Source organism: Protomyctophum parallelum (assembly GCF_964188405.1).
Source record: "Protomyctophum parallelum genome assembly, chromosome: 11".
NCBI classification, from domain to species: domain Eukaryota; kingdom Metazoa; phylum Chordata; class Actinopteri; order Myctophiformes; family Myctophidae; genus Protomyctophum; species Protomyctophum parallelum.
In genome coordinates this window covers 20,649,820-20,665,194 of record NC_139707.1, presented here as the reverse complement: position 1 = coordinate 20,665,194, position 15,375 = coordinate 20,649,820, and the positions used below count along the sequence as shown (strand labels likewise).

At 40.8% G+C, this 15,375-nt stretch overlaps 2 protein-coding genes across 7 annotated transcripts; one reads left to right on the top strand and one right to left on the bottom strand.

Annotated features, from left to right (window-relative positions):
* The first annotated feature begins 302 nt into the window (after positions 1-302).
* Positions 303-5,411, top strand: glb1l (galactosidase, beta 1-like). Its single transcript, XM_083777481.1, has 16 exons — positions 303-534; positions 873-1,042; positions 1,191-1,341; positions 1,538-1,598; positions 1,693-1,787; positions 1,884-2,064; positions 2,171-2,229; positions 2,374-2,495; positions 2,713-2,753; positions 3,117-3,235; positions 3,342-3,416; positions 3,566-3,655; positions 3,760-3,873; positions 4,073-4,204; positions 4,347-4,574; positions 4,923-5,411. Exons 1-16 carry the CDS (start codon positions 466-468, stop codon positions 5,124-5,126), a joined length of 1,911 nt encoding a protein of 636 aa, XP_083633607.1. The 5' UTR covers positions 303-465; the 3' UTR covers positions 5,127-5,411.
* A 146-nt stretch (positions 5,412-5,557) lies between these two features.
* ankzf1 (ankyrin repeat and zinc finger peptidyl tRNA hydrolase 1) lies at positions 5,558-14,723 on the bottom strand. 6 transcript variants are annotated; one of them, XM_083777475.1, is made up of 16 exons: positions 14,625-14,723; positions 14,083-14,219; positions 12,774-12,892; positions 11,104-11,206; positions 10,755-10,975; positions 10,525-10,634; positions 10,140-10,293; positions 9,439-9,661; positions 8,886-8,984; positions 8,609-8,791; positions 8,320-8,463; positions 7,794-8,106; positions 7,562-7,673; positions 7,288-7,455; positions 6,099-6,169; positions 5,558-5,756 (listed from the first exon to the last, which is right to left on the bottom strand). In XM_083777475.1, exons 2-16 carry the CDS (start codon positions 14,204-14,206, stop codon positions 5,627-5,629), a joined length of 2,274 nt encoding a protein of 757 aa, XP_083633601.1. In that variant the 5' UTR covers positions 14,207-14,219; positions 14,625-14,723; the 3' UTR covers positions 5,558-5,626. The 6 variants fall into 6 exon arrangements, with proteins under 6 accessions (XP_083633601.1, XP_083633604.1, XP_083633606.1 ...); XM_083777478.1 differs by having other exon boundaries at positions 8,609-8,788; XM_083777480.1 differs by having other exon boundaries at positions 8,609-8,785.
* Between the last annotated feature and the right edge of the window lie 652 nt (positions 14,724-15,375).

The following is a 15,375-nucleotide window of genomic DNA, read 5'->3' as shown; positions in this document are numbered from 1 at the left end:
AACTTTACTGTAATAGACTTCCAACATTCCCCACAGAATTTCCATTTTCACCGGTAATTAGAGATAAAGTTAATAAACAGTCAAAAAACTCAATTGAAAACTGACTGTGGTATGTGATAAAACTTCAATCTTGAATAGACAGGCCGGACAGGAAGGTTACTTCTTCATCAAAGTTTGATTTATAATATTTTATAGCCTGGACCACGAGTAATGTGTTTGTTAAATAGACGGTGTTTAGGACCCAGCATGTACCAACGTTACGTGAATGTCACATGATAGTCATGTTGCTGAATGGCTGAAGCGGGGTTGTATTGCTATTTGCTTCTTCAGTCAACAACTCAACACACAACAGCGAGACAGAGCTGTGGGCAACTTGCCATTATAACGCACGCCGGAGATATGATTACATACTGTACGATAAATAATGTAATGCCGTGTTAGGCTGCGGCATAGATAGTGGTAGACATGGCTAAAAATACATTGTTTTTCGTTGCAGTGTGCTTTGCCTATTTAGCTGTAAATGGAAACTTATTGGTAAGAAACGGAAACTCAAATAGTCACCTATATAGTTCATAATGGATTAATTCAGGTTTTCCTCACTATTTGTCAAATTGTCATTATGTAATATGACCATACTTAATAGGCACGTACTGCTTATTAAATATACCGCTTACTGTAAATTAGTTATGTTATTTAGCCTATAGTATTATCTGTCCATAATTGACAGATAATAAGCCATAAATTAGTTGTCATCTATGATAGTCTTGGTATGGTAGTATGCTACTTAGACTACATCAACTTTACATTTTATTACATAAAATCCAATCATGTCAGTTTGTCCTAATCTTACCATTCATGCTTTTGCGTTCAAGGCCTCTGCTCACAGAACATTCTCCATAGACTACAACAACAACTGTTTCTTGAAAGATGGGAAGCCATTTCGATTTATCTCAGGGAGTATTCACTATTCCAGAATCCCACAATACTACTGGAAGGATCGGCTTGTCAAGATGTACATGGCCGGACTCAATGCCATCCAGATGTAAGTTTGAAATCACCGACCCACCTCCCCCGTGCGCATGCGAAAACAAATACACACACGCGCGCGCGCGCACACACACACACACACACACACACACACACACACACACACACACACTCTTCACAACTGCATTTCTTTGTTCGTGCAGATATGTGCCTTGGAACTTCCATGAGACTGTACAGGGGGTGAATAACTTTTCAGGTGACAGAGATTTGGAGTACTTCCTGAACCTAGCCAATCAAACTGGCCTTCTGGTCATCTTACGTCCAGGACCTTACATATGTGCAGAATGGGAAATGGTGAGTAGCCATCAACACTTTACCCTGAGCTGTAGTGGGGTGGGGGGGGGGCATTAGGAGATCTATATAACTGATAAACAGTATACTCATAATATATAAGAAAAAGTACTTTATCACCACAAGTGTCGTCCATCTCAAATCAGCTCATCAATATTAGTCATTCCCTACTTACAAATTATTTGCGCTTCTTCCTTAGGGTGGTTTGCCAGCTTGGTTGCTTCAGAACCCAAACATTATACTTCGTTCAGCTGATACAGGTAGGTACAACTTAAATATAACTTCCCCAGACCCCAACTTTCATCCCAGTCAATTTATTTATCTTCATGCTGATTGACTTCTGATTGTCTTCAGATTATTTGCAGGCAGTCAGCAACTGGCTGGCAGTTCTTCTCCCTAAGATGAAGCCCTGGCTCTATACCAATGGGGGCAACATCATTAGTGTCCAGGTAGGTCTTATGTAGCCAGTAGCCACAGAACATGGCCGTCTTATACAACAAATAGCACAACTGTATGGTTTGGCTTAAATCTTCCCCTAATTGCAGGTGGAGAATGAGTATGGAAGTTACTTTGCTTGTGACTACAATTACATGCGCCATCTGCGGACTCTGTTCCAGTTCTTCTTGGGTGAAGACACAGTCCTGTTCACCACTGATGGAAACACGGACAAGGAGATGACTTGTGGGACTCTGGAAGGATTATATGCCACCATAGACTTTGGTACAGGTTGGTATTATCTATACACACTACAGGGGACATAGGTATCAGCATCTTTCTCTCTGGGATAATTAAGAACACTGTCTAATCTGAATGGTTTGTTTCCGTTACCCAGACACAGATATAAGAAAAGCCTTCAACCGACAAAGGAGATTTGAACCGAGGGGCCCTCTGGTTAGATAAATGTTCCCTATTCATTAGTTTAAACTTACCCTCCAGTTTATGAACACTACTCACCTAAAATGTGTTGATCTGAATTAACCAACTAATACCGTACTAAATTTTTTTTTTTTTTTATGAACATACTTTTTGTTCCAGGTGAACTCAGAGTTCTACACTGGTTGGCTGGACCACTGGGGACAAAAACATAATGTTGTTGACTCTCAGAAGATCAGCAGGATGCTAGGAGACATGCTGTCTATGGGTGCCAACGTCAACATGTATGTTCCCCAAAGGTCATCCTTAAACTGTTAATGCATGGCTGAGATTGAATAATCATTTAAACTAGTGATGGGTCACACTCAGAGTGACAAGAGTTAGTTTATTTGATTTCTCCATGTCTTTACAATAAAAGACAAACGTGTGATATTGAATAATCACCTCCAAGTATTAAAACCTGAACACGCCCTTGAGAACGACTACTGCTTTCTTTTACAGGTACATGTTTGAAGGAGGCACAAACTTTGGCTACTGGAATGGTAAAGTTGATAAACGCAATAAATGCTCATTCATGTTTTAACATTTTATCTCTTCACCGGATTGATGGTGATAAAAGAATAACATTTTAAAAGTAGTGGGTTGCACTCAGAGTGACGAGAGTGAGTGGACTTTATTATTCTTTACATGTCAGAATGAACAATGAAATGTTCATTCTGACATGTAAAGAATAACAAACAATGAAGAATGAATTGTCCATTCTGACATGTGAAGAATAATAAAAAAAGTGAAACACTACTTTTGTAAATGTTGTTGATCTAAGAGAAGTCAGAGTGCCTTGCGGGGGTAACAACAAGTTTATTTGTCGATAAAATAACAAAAAGCTATTTTTTGTGAACCTGAAGGTGCCGATCATGACACCAGGTACCGCTCAGTGTTGACCAGCTATGATTACGACGCCCCTCTGTCAGAGGCCGGAGACCCAACGGAGAAGCTACTGGCCATCAGAGACGTCATTAAGAAGGTGTAACTGATTATGTATACCCACCCTTAAAGGATGTTTTAGCCCGATATCATCTGTATGTGTTTTCTTAAAGTGACTCAAATATTTTTACTTTGTTTTCATAAAGTTCCGAGATATTCCATCTGGTCCCATGCCACCAGCAACTCCCAAATGTGCCTACGGGTCTGTGACTCTGAATAAGGTTGGTTCTTGGCTTCTTGCCTTGTAAATGCCTTTTTTCCTTTCTCTTAACACCAAAGTTTCAACAGTGCACAAACTGTCTGATCACGAATCATCTGTTTCACTGTGGCAGACTCCAGTTTGACCTATGTTTCTCTTATTCTGTTACAGGTTGGCAATCTAAGCAGTCTTTTGAACACTCTTTCACCCCTGGCGCCTGTAAAATCCCAGTACCCTTTGACGTTTGAAGGATTGAAACAGGTACAGTGCCTCTCCGAAGGCAAAAGATAACTAGGATTCTAGTAGCAAATCCTCTTGAAACTTCTAGACTGTTGTCTGCAACATGTTGTGTCTATTGTGTTCAGTACTATGGATATATGCTGTACCGCACCAAACTGCCCCGCACCATCCCAGAGGCTACACCGCTCATTTCCCCACTGAATGGGGTTCATGACCGTGCCTATGTGTCCGTCAATGGGGTACGTGCTCACAAAGAACTTTTGTTTTTTTGTTACTCTTCTCTTAAGCATAAAGTACATTCATGTGTAGGTTTTTTTTCAGACTTTACTCTACAAATGTGTACTGTACAAATGTGTCCATTTCTATATCATACACGACCACAATGCTACTGTTGACCTCAATATCACAAGTACTCAAGAAGTTAAGATGTCTTAGCAGGTGTTCCAGGGCGTGCTGGAGAGAGACACCATGCTGGTGATCAATGTTACTGGGCAACAGGGTGACACCATGGACATTCTTGTGGAGAACATGGGCCGTATTAACTTTGGAAGCAAGATCAATGATTACAAGGCAAGAACAGTTACATAGGCAAGCAGTGATACCTTTTTCAATAAAAGATATACAAATACTGCATGTAACCTCACATTTGATGATAAAATATGGGTAACATACACACCAAAGTACCAAATGAGTAATGCTATGTGCAATGCAGGGCCTCTTGAGCAACCTAATCCTGGGTAGAGATGTGTTGACCGACTGGGAAATCTATCCTCTGGACATTGATGGAGCTATAGCTGGGGGATGGCCTCATTCAAACAGAAGATACTCCCACCCTACCCCTCAGACAGGGACCTCATTCGGGCCAGTCTTCTACATAGGCACACTACAGCCCAATGGTCTGGCATGGGACACCTTCCTCAGTCTTAACGAATGGACAAAGGTAAAGCAAACACTGATGGCCCTATTTTTCACCAGTTCATCACTTTTTTTTTTTTTTTTACCATTTTGAAAAACATTTTAAAATTGATGACAACTAACTAAGGTAAGCTTGTACATGGGCTATTTGATTATTATTATTTTTCTTCAAAATAGTAAAAAAAAAAAAGGCAAAGACGTAAGGCACTGGCATCTCTCCTTTTATCTGGGTAGTCTTTTATCTTTACATACAGCAACATTATCTTTCATGATACTGGCAGAACTGTTGGCCTCAGCTACATAATGTGCTCTAAAAAAGAGCCCCAAAATGACCCACAATTTGATATGTATTTTGCACATCTTATGTTCCCAGGGTCAAGTGTGGATCAATGGGGTGAACCTGGGACGATACTGGTCAGCCAGGGGGCCTCAACATACTCTGTATGTCCCTGGTCCCCTGCTCAGCCCCACTCAGCCCAACCTCATCACAGTGCTGGAGCTGGAGAGGACACCTGTCCACACGCGGGTTCTGTTTATGGACCGGCCCCAACTAAACCTCTCAACCAAGAAGTCTTGACAGAACACATTTCATCGCTTAGTCACCGTTACATACAGAAACTTGGGGGTAATTCAGTGGACCATTTAAGTCAGTATTCAAAGATAGCTTATCTTAGTTCAAGGATTCAACTAACTAATTCAGCCAAACTAAAATACAATTCAGGTTCTCAGAGTAACTTAAAAAGTAGGGCTGGGGAGTACAATGTTATGGCAATTGTATTCTTTATTTTTTTTTAACCACAATGTCTTTGTTTATGCTATTTTATATACAGATACTGTAAATAAATCATTTTGCTTATCAATACTTCAGATGAAATGTTCTGCCTTTTTTGCTGGTATAATAAACATGAAAGAAGGTCTGTAGACTGTATCTTAAATGCTATTCATTGGCACATCCACAAGTAAAACAGCATAATAAAATCTGTCTGAGTTGTTGATGAATCAGAATGAATATTTTAAGACTGGATACTAAAAGTAGCACTCCTGTTGAGTCAGCATTGACTCAACAGTGTTGCCTGGTCAAAAGGTCTTGGCAGCAGGAGTATTGGTCTTGCGATGTGCCTGGACACAGCGTGGGGTACAGAATGAATAATCCAGGTATTGGAATGGGATCTTCCCAAGCAGAGATTCTCCACACGTCCAGCACCTCCTAATGTTACAGAAGTAAAGTAATGCACCTTATGTACATTGTATGCCGCATCAATGTATATTCTTGTTATTTGACTTTGTTTTCCTTGTTTCTTTCTTTCTCTATTCTTTCAAGCTCCCAAAATGTTTTTTCAACTGGAAGTGGAAATCCCATTGTTATTATGCGAGGAGATCAAAAATTACTTTGTGTATTTGTCTGTGTATGCAAAATGCAGAAATGGCCACATGATGGCATCATTATGTGGTCAGTTCTGCATTTTGCAGAGGAAAGCTTTAACTAAACAATAAATTAGGTATTTTCCATCACACTATGATCTCCTTCAGAAAAAAATCAAGATCTTACTTGACATTGGTGACAGTGACTCCTGTTGCAGCTGCATGCACTGCCATCCTCCGCTCTGCAGCCAGGGCCCTCTGTAACAAAAAGAAATAGAGTCTAAAAACAGAATCTAATCTGCCTTTATAGGCTCAGGTCGGCCTAGCGGTCCGGGCACCTAGGCTGCTAATGCAGCCTGACAGTGTGTTACGGGTTCGACTCCCGATCCCGACGACCTTTGCTGCGTGTCACTCCCCGTCTCTCTCCTCCCATCTCCTGTCAATTTACTAGTTACTATACATACACAAGCCAAAGCGCTGCAATTAAATGCTATTAATTAATTAAACACTATTCATTTTCCCAAATACGGATGGTGGATGTGACACACAAACAAAATCACAGACTTGAAAGATATTTGGAAGTCGACTTCCTTGGTCTACCAGCAGTGTGCACAAGACATTTGGTGTGGATCGGTGTAGTGCAAGTGCAGTGTTACTCAAATGGGGGTACATGTATCCCTCAGGGTAAACAGATACTACAGAGGGTATGTGAGATGAAGGGGAAAATAGAAAGATCTATTTTACTGCCATGTTAAATGATAAAACGATCAAAAACCTGACTAAAACAATATTGAACAGAAAGCAATACTTATTTGCCATTATGTGGTTTTATTTTTTTATATGACATATTGACATCTAAATTGGACTTACAGAAATGTTAAGGCCACAGCCATAACATATGGTTTTGTAAGGAAAATGTTGTAGTCGGAGTAAAGTATTGACTGGGTAAATTAGCATTGTGCAGGGGATAGCGCAACTCCTGCCGATAGGTGAGAACAGCTTTGCCGGCTTGCTGTGGTTCGCTACTAACAGAAATTTATTTGCATGCACAGGGGGGTGAAGGGCTGCCAATGTAGGCTATCTTTGTTGTTTTTCTTGTTTTGTCGCCAACGTTTTTCAGAAGTTAGACAGGGCCACAGCCCGGTTGGCCCAATGGAGAATACGCCTCTGGGATATGGGGCACTTGGAGTGCACTTGGAGCACAATGGGGCGCTGAAGCCAAAAAGGTTTGAGAACCACTGGTAGTTGTTTGAGCATACATACATATTGTATGTACAGAGTTTGACTGAGACGAATGCTTTTCTAGACAACTTGCCCCTAAGTCCCATGACATAAAAATGCCAAAAATATGTCAACAAATGAACCCATTACCACACCTTTTCACGATCAGTGAGGGACGCAAACCTCTTCTTTTCCTCCACTTCAAACTCTATTTTCCTCTTCTCCTCTTTCTGCTCCTTCTCTCGCTGTTTCTTTGCTGCCTTTTGTGCCTTCTTCTTCTCCATCTGCTTTGATTCGATCTCTGCGTTGAGTGGCCCAGGAACCTTGAGCAACAGCAAGAGGTTTTTCATCAATGACCAACTGCTGCGTCGTCAATTAAACGTAATGCATTTAGAACAAAAGCAAACAGTTGCAGTGAACGTTACACACCTGTGCCTTGCTGTAGTCATACTTGTCAGGATTCTCACCCATGTACTTCCGAAACACATTCCTTATTTCCTTCTCTGGGGCGAGGACATATGGAGTCTGTCCTTTATTATCCCTATAATATATATAAAAACGGGTAAAATAAAACATCGAATTAAGTAGATGATGTGACATCAAACAGTGTACAAAGGTAAACAAAAAACGCTGACTGTTCAGAGATGGTTGTACTGTGTACCTGCTGGCAGGGTCTGCTCCCACGTCCATCAGCAGTCTGACTACAGCCTTCTGTCCAGCTGCGGAAGCCACGTGTAGCAAAGTGAACCCAGTGGAGTCTACAGGCTTGTTCAGGAGATGCAGTGGACTGAAGCCACCATCAGGTGACTGCTGTTGTTGGGATGAATTTCTTCCTAGTTCACCAGCACTCTCCTTGCCTGCCGTCTCCTCCTCTGCAGCCAGGTTGAGGAGACTGCGTAGGGATTCCACATCCCCGATCTTGCAGGCTGTGTAGAGGGCATCCTTGAGACCGTACTCCCATGACTCATCCACCTCTTATGTGTAAACATAGAAAGCTTCAATTATTTGTTTTCTAATTTATGGAATTTCTTAATTTTTATTTTATATATTCAAGAAATGACTTAGAACAAAAACTAAATGTAGGAAACAAAAAACTAAGAGACCCATACAAATGAGGATTAGAGGATACAGACAGATGTGGGTGGGTAACGTAACAGGGATAACACAAGTACAATACTGTATATCACCTTCTGCTGGGTGTTTCTTCTTTTTCTGTACTCTCCTCCTCCGCTTGGTTTTTGCTAGTTTCTCTTGGGAGAGGTCATCTGTTGACGAAGCATACAGCTCCTCCTCCTGCACCACCTGCTCATGTCCTTCATCTGCATTCAAACCTGGGATACAGGAAAAGGTTTTACAACATTGCCTGAATGCCTGTTCTGCATTTCCTCCAGTTCAGAATGCTAACATGGTGCTGAGATGCACTTAGATACTCCCCAGAGACATCTATTCTGAACTAATCTAGCATATTGAACCTACTCTCAGTCTCCATTTTGCGTCCGCTTTCCTTCTTTTTTCTTCTCCTCCTATGTCTGGAGGGTTGGATTTCAAACTCCCGAAGGTCCAGGGTTCCCAGTGTCATCTCCACCGTCTCCAGCTGGATGTCACCGCTATCATCATCATCATCATCATCATCACCTGAACTAATGTTTCCACCTGCTTCTGGCAAAGACGAGATGGAAACATAAGCACACTGTTCCTTTCGTTCATGTTCATGTGTTCCAGTTATCTCAGTGGACTGATATACAAAACTCACCCTTCTCTGGAACAGTTTCTGGTTCTGCTGTAGACTTTTTTGCCTTTTTCCATACTTTCTTACAGGGACTAAAGATGACTGAGATGTCCATGTCTTTCCCTGTATTAAAATATGTACCCCAAAATTATAACAACAAAATTATAACAAGGCTATACTACAAATAAATTAACAGACATGCTATTAATACACAAAAAACATGCAGTAATCCTGGTCACTAAACTGCCTTCCCCTGGCCATCTGGGGCGCCTGATGGAGGGGAAAGGAACTGGTTGGAATAACGTGTTCCTTCCACGCGCTACGTCCAACCAGGGAAACTCCCCCCTGTCAGGTGTAAAGGAGCAACTTGGACACTCAGGCATGAAGGAAGCATGAGTTCAAGTCCGTTGCTCTCCCCTTGTCCCCCATATATGGGGACTAGGTTGGAGGAGGGTGTGTAGAGCCCAGGATCACATTAGATGATTGACACAGGGGTGAAAAATGGGTTACAAAATCGTGGGATAAGAAATATATAAAAATTAAAAAAAATACTGTAAGTGCATGATTTGACTCTTACCGTAAACATGAACAGTAGAGAGTACCTCATGTACTCTCTGTACCTCACGGAAGGTTGCCCTGCGTGTCGCAAAAGGGAGCATGCGGATCCTGGGGTCTTTTTTGGCTAGTGGGGCAACCCGACCACCAAAAAATATGCTTTTATTGTAGCTAGAAGCGCGCACGAATATTGCAGATGCCTCATTTATGTGTTCAGCCCAGCTCTCCAGGAGATCCTGGGTCTCCTGCAAAAACACCAAAGAGTTGATTAACTCATACTGTATATGAATTAGTATTATTATTTATTATTCTAGTGTAATGAGTAGGCCTGTCATATTTTTACATGATTTCCTAATCACAATTATTTTTGCTGGACTACATATTGTCTCAGTAAGACAGCCCTCCCCAGATCCACAAGGAGGAGCAGTGCACCAAAACATTATTTGAATTGTCGTACAGGTGGAAGGAAGTGAGCCCAGTCATGAACACTTTGAAATACTAAAATATCTAAAAACACATATTACCCACATAAAAAAACCACAGGAAAGTGTTTCTTGTCTCCCTAAACATCATTAAAATAAGATCTGGTTGCAAAAGGGGTGAAGTGTCCCTTTAAGAAATTTGGCATATCTGCCATGTGCAATTTGTGATTTGTGACAGCCATAGCAATGAGGAAATTATGTGACTATTAGCTTGACGCCTTTAGTCTGAGTTTTATCTTGCCTTGACCAGTGCTCCCTCATTGTATCTTCTAAGGGCCGCTCCAGCTGACTTAGGTGCATGGCTGCGGTTCTGAGCATCTCTGAGACCCTGAGCAGTGCCTCGCTTGGCGCGCACAGTATAGCGGTGGAAGGTTTTGTGCTGAAGAACCTCTTTCCTGTAATGTAAACATGCAGAATCGGCCCGGACGGTTATCTCAAAAAGAACATGCAGGTTCAATCAATGTCATCATAGATGCACCCCAAATCAGATTCCCATTTTTGCTTAGTAGTATACATAGTATTGTATAGAGTGGCAGATTACAATCATTATGTCATAACCTATTTATTTTATCGTGAACATATTAAGACAGTGAACCTTCAAGTACAAAAAATAAGTAACCACTGACCCTTTGAAGACTGCACCAGCAAAGTGTCCCCCACCAGTCATTAGGACGACCCATATCGTTTTGTTACTTATGGTCCTCAGGGAAGCCATCCGGTCTACATCATCATCTGACTTAAATATCATACAAGGAGATCAAGAAATGAACCTACAATGAATACTGAAGGAGGCAAATATAACATGGTTAATTTTGAGTGTTTCTCAAAATACCTTTTTCCCCCCGTTAAGACTTACCTTGCTTTGGAGAACACAGCGGTAGACCGCTAGATATTGTCCCTCTAAGTCCTGGAAAACAACTTTGTTGGATAGTCGATGTGGTACTGAATCGGCCAGGAGAGCATCCTCATTATCAGTGCGGGTGATATCACTGCTTCTTCCAGCCCAGTCACTATCAGAGTCCTCCGTGTCCTCATCCCCCGAATCGGACTCTGAGCCCGAGATGCTTGACATATCCCCTTTTGAGAGAAAGATTGTCATTTTAATGAGATGAGATTTAATAATCCCAGGGTGGAAACTCAGCTCTCATCACAGTAAGGAGTTGCACACAGACCAGCATCTTCCATTGTAAGGAAAGGCCTCCTACCTGTTCCAGTTTTCTTCTCAAACTCATCCGCTGTAACCGGTAGCAGTCCCATCATCTTTTGTCTTAAATTGAACCGATGCCAGTCCAGCTTATAGTGTTCCATCTGAGACATTTGAACAGCCTTTTCAGTCAGTTGTCAAACAAAACAGTATGTCATGGTTTTTCCAATTTCACTAAATCACCGTTTCTCAAGGCCTATATATATATATTTGTCTTTCTGCAATATATTTCTGCCTATATATATATATAATATTGCAGAAAGACAAATTGTAGAACTAATAAGTCGTAATAAGTGTGGGGGGAAAAGCTTGAAATTAAATGATGATAAATAATATAATAATTAAAATAGCAGATCTACAAGCTCACAACACATTGTGCTGCAAGGGGGCAATCTCTGTTGTAGCAGTCCCATCATCGCAGTGATCTTAAATCAAGCTTTATTATCTTGAATCTTATCTTAAATCAGGCTTTATTATCCTTAAATGTGAGCAAAACCAAATGTATGGTGTTTGGGAACTGCAAAATTGATGCAAATATTAAGATGAAGATATGGTGATAGAAAGAGTGTATGAAAACAAGTTTTTGGGTGTTATGTTGGACCACAAACTATGTTGGAAACCTCACATAAATTATCTGCGTTCGAAGATGGCCAGGATCAGCATCGGCATCTTGGCCAAAACTAGGCATATATTGAATCTAAAAGCCTTACACACTAGTCTATATTGTGCACTTATCCTACCATACCTAAATTATTGCACAGAAGTTTGGGGTTAACACCTATAAGAGCTCCCTAAAAAGCATATGCACAGTTGCACACTACAAAAAGAGCATTAAGGATAATTCACAATGTTGGGTATCTTGTTTCTACAGTCACAGATTTTGAAATTCATGGACCATGTAAAGTTGGTTCTGTTCAGAATATGGTTTAAATGTTTAAAGATAAAGAAGAGGAAAAGTATGACCTAAGAAGGAAGGAAGATTTACAACAGCCTTTTGTCCGCACTACTCAAAAAGGTATGTGCATTTCAGTCTGTGGGGTTACTTTATGGAATGAACTTCCGGAAGAGAAAAAACAAAGCAATACATCTTTAAGAAGTACAGAAATGAGGGAAACCTAAATGTATGATGCTGATGGAAAGTTTTGTGAGGGTGCGCACTGTAAAGTGGTGTTGAAGTATTAATGTACAGTATGTGTAATTTTTGGTTCTTCTATTTGTTTTTTTTCCACAAGACTTTTGTGTCAATATAAAAACGTTATGAAGGGGTAGGAAGTTATAAGCATCCGCTTCTACCTGCTCCTTTTCGAACACACTTACCTATTGTCTATTGACATATATATATATATATATATCTTTTTAAGATATTTTGTATCTTTACTTTTGTTTTATTGTGATGTTTTATTGTATGATATGATTGATTGAAACAAATAAAAAGAAAGAAAGAAAGAAAGAAAGGCTTTAAGATAACTAAAAATAATGAATATCATTTTACTTTTATACAAATTACTTGTATGCCTTCTATACCAAATGTTTATTGTTGTGGGAAGGCGAGGCGGGGTGGTCGGAGGATAATAATTGTTTAAAATATGCTAGCATTCCAGAGCACCAGGTTGAGAACCACTGCACTAAATAATATATAAGATATTCTAAATTTGTGTGTATTTAATTTACCTGTTCCTCACGGTTGTTGAAGGAGCTTCGGCAGGCTGTGCAGACCATCAAGTCTGGTACCTCTCTGACAAGACTCCTTCCCTGAAGTGTGCCATCTTCTGGACATAGGTCAACCTCTTCTGTATGGATAGCAATAGCATGTATGTTTAGTAAAAACTAAAAAAGTAACAAAATGTGCAGGTATGCATTTGTTTTTAGACAACATGACAATACAATTGTGTTTTTGGTCTCGGGATGGGTTGGAGATGTGGGGATGATTTTGTGTAGTTTTATTGACCAATAATAATAATAACTTGAATATATATATCACCTTTTAAGGACGCTTTACAAAACAGAAAACAAAACAAACAAACTAATTGCCAAAAGCCTGAGTAAGCAAATGTCTCTTCAGTGCAGACTTATACTACTACTATACGTTTTTAATGTGTAATGTCTCATTATTGTATTGTGTGTATGTGCATTGTGTATTTTACTGCATAAATGTTATCTCTGCTTGGCTTTTATTGCATAAGGTAGGGTTATTGCTAGCCCTCCAAGCAGAACCCAAATGCTACTGAAGTTTCTGACATTTGTTCGACCCAGTGCATTGGGTCCTGTTCCACGTCGTCCATGCCACCTGATTAAAACATTTACTGGCTCATGTTTACATGTTTACCGCCTCCCCGCGCTCTTTGACGATATTCTTCAGTATGAGGCTTTCTGAATATGTAAAGTATAAGTACCCATACATGCCGCTGCGAATATCTCCTGTGGCGCGGAAGCCGTTAAGTATTTTTAATATATGTCTGCCCGATTTGGAAGCTTGGATTCTTCTTTTCCTTCCTTGTTTATTGACACCTCATTGTACCGCCTATCTGGCTAGCTAGTGGCGCTATAGCTATGACACAGCAGATCAGAGGCAGGGACGTAGCCTCACAAGCCAACCGCACACCGGGAGGCGGTACAATAAACGGTAAACAAACAAGAAGAAATAAAGCGACCAAATCGGTCAAACAAAGATTAAAAATACTTAACGGCTTCCGCGCCACAGGAGATATTCGCAGCTGGATGTATAGCTACTTAAAGTTACCGAATTCAGAATAACTCAAGGAAAATAATGGCGTCACATGCCGCGGGTCCTATTTTAGAGAGAATCTCCACTTCCGCATATAGGAATTTCCATACGAAAATACAGTAGTGAGCAGGGACCCAACGTAAAACTCAACAAAATATCAGAAAAGTTTTACGTAGGGTCCCGAAAGGGGCTAGGTTATTGCATTGTCCTGTTCAAAAATGCATTCATATTCAAATTTAAAAATATGTAGCCTACTGTCTGAAGACGGATCAGGGGGGACAGGTTGGACAGTTGTCACTTCTTTCAGCCCAATAACATCCTCGTCTTGGTGACATAAATCAAAGATAGAACGGTATGTTGTGCAGGCTGGCAGTGCCATCGTCAAGCGTTGACTGTCACCTGTCATATTGGACACAAACAGAGAAACGTAATGTAGTTTGTCACTCAGACTAGCAACAATCATTATGGTGAGTTAGTTGTTAACGTGTCGAGAAGATTGAGCTCACCGTTGTGTCTTTATCATAATAGCGCTATTTGCGTTGGCAAACCACTGTTTTCTTAATCACAGTTTAGCTGATGCAGTTGTGACCTAAATGTACTATGAACGACACGTGTAAGTAACTACTGTAACGTAGACAGGACCAACTCGCCTTACTTACTACTAGCATGAACCAACATTACAGACAAACAACGTTTCGATTAGGACACATTTACATTTATTTTATACACGTCGTTAAAAGATACTATGCCATTCCACCCAGTGGAATATATAATATGTGAATGAGCAATTCACTTACCAGAAGTTACCACGAATAACGCTTTTATTGTATCCAAAACATAGAGTTAAAAGATACAGTAGTCAGACATACTGGCACTGCTACAAAATCATGTCTAATCTACGGAAGCCCAAAGGCGGTCGCGCACCGAAAGTAGCCGATCTAAAAGCCCACAACGCGTTGCGGAAGTGACGCGTTGTGAGCTTTTAGATCTGCTGTTTTTGGCGCGCGATACCGCCGTCCGCAGAGGTATAGATAGATGCTATGCATTTTGCGGTCCCCTCCGCCGCCTCCGGTGAAACCCAGTCTATGGGTGAAACACGTTTCATCATAGCAGCAGTACCACACTTTTCCTCCGGTGGAAAGCCTGGTGAGGCCATAGGGGTGAGGCGAGGTTACACTAGCCTGGTTAATAAACCAGACCGAATCAGCCGTTGGCAAAAAGGTTACACACACACACCAAGGGCTGTATTTTGCGTGTCTTAAGTACCAAGTCTTATTCCCTAACTTGAGTAAACTAAAGACCTGGAGGCGTGATCAATGCCATTTGGCTATTCTGAGTGGCCAAAGAGCATTGATCACGCCTCCAGGTCTTTAGTTTACTCAAGTTAGGGAATAAGACCTGGTACTTAAGACACGCAAAATACAGCCCCAATAGTCATAACACAATTTACAGTCTATGCTCACTACACAACAAGTTATGTGTTCATAAGAATCCTAACAGTAAAGTAACTAATGGTTAGTTTTGCAAGCAAGCTACACAAACCGTATG

What these genes read in the sequence shown, in the direction of transcription:
- glb1l (XM_083777481.1), top strand. Translation starts at nt 466, where the DNA reads ATGGCTAAAAATACATTGTTTTTCGTTGCAGTGTGCTTTGCCTATTTA. An exon ending in GGTCTGTGACTCTGAATAAG is followed by an intron (nt 3,417 to 3,565) that starts GTTGGTTCTTGG and finishes ATTCTGTTACAG; the next exon opens with GTTGGCAATCTAAGCAGTCT. An exon ending in GCAAGATCAATGATTACAAG is followed by an intron (nt 4,205 to 4,346) that starts GCAAGAACAGTT and finishes TGTGCAATGCAG; the next exon opens with GGCCTCTTGAGCAACCTAAT.
- ankzf1 (XM_083777475.1), bottom strand. Translation starts at nt 14,206, where the DNA reads ATGGCACTGCCAGCCTGCACAACATACCGTTCTATCTTTGATTTATGT. An exon ending in GGAGCAGACCCTGCCAGCAG is followed by an intron (nt 7,674 to 7,793) that starts GTACACAGTACA and finishes TATATATTATAG; the next exon opens with GGATAATAAAGGACAGACTC. An exon ending in GTCACTGTCACCAATGTCAA is followed by an intron (nt 5,757 to 6,098) that starts GTAAGATCTTGA and finishes CTGTAACATTAG; the next exon opens with GAGGTGCTGGACGTGTGGAG.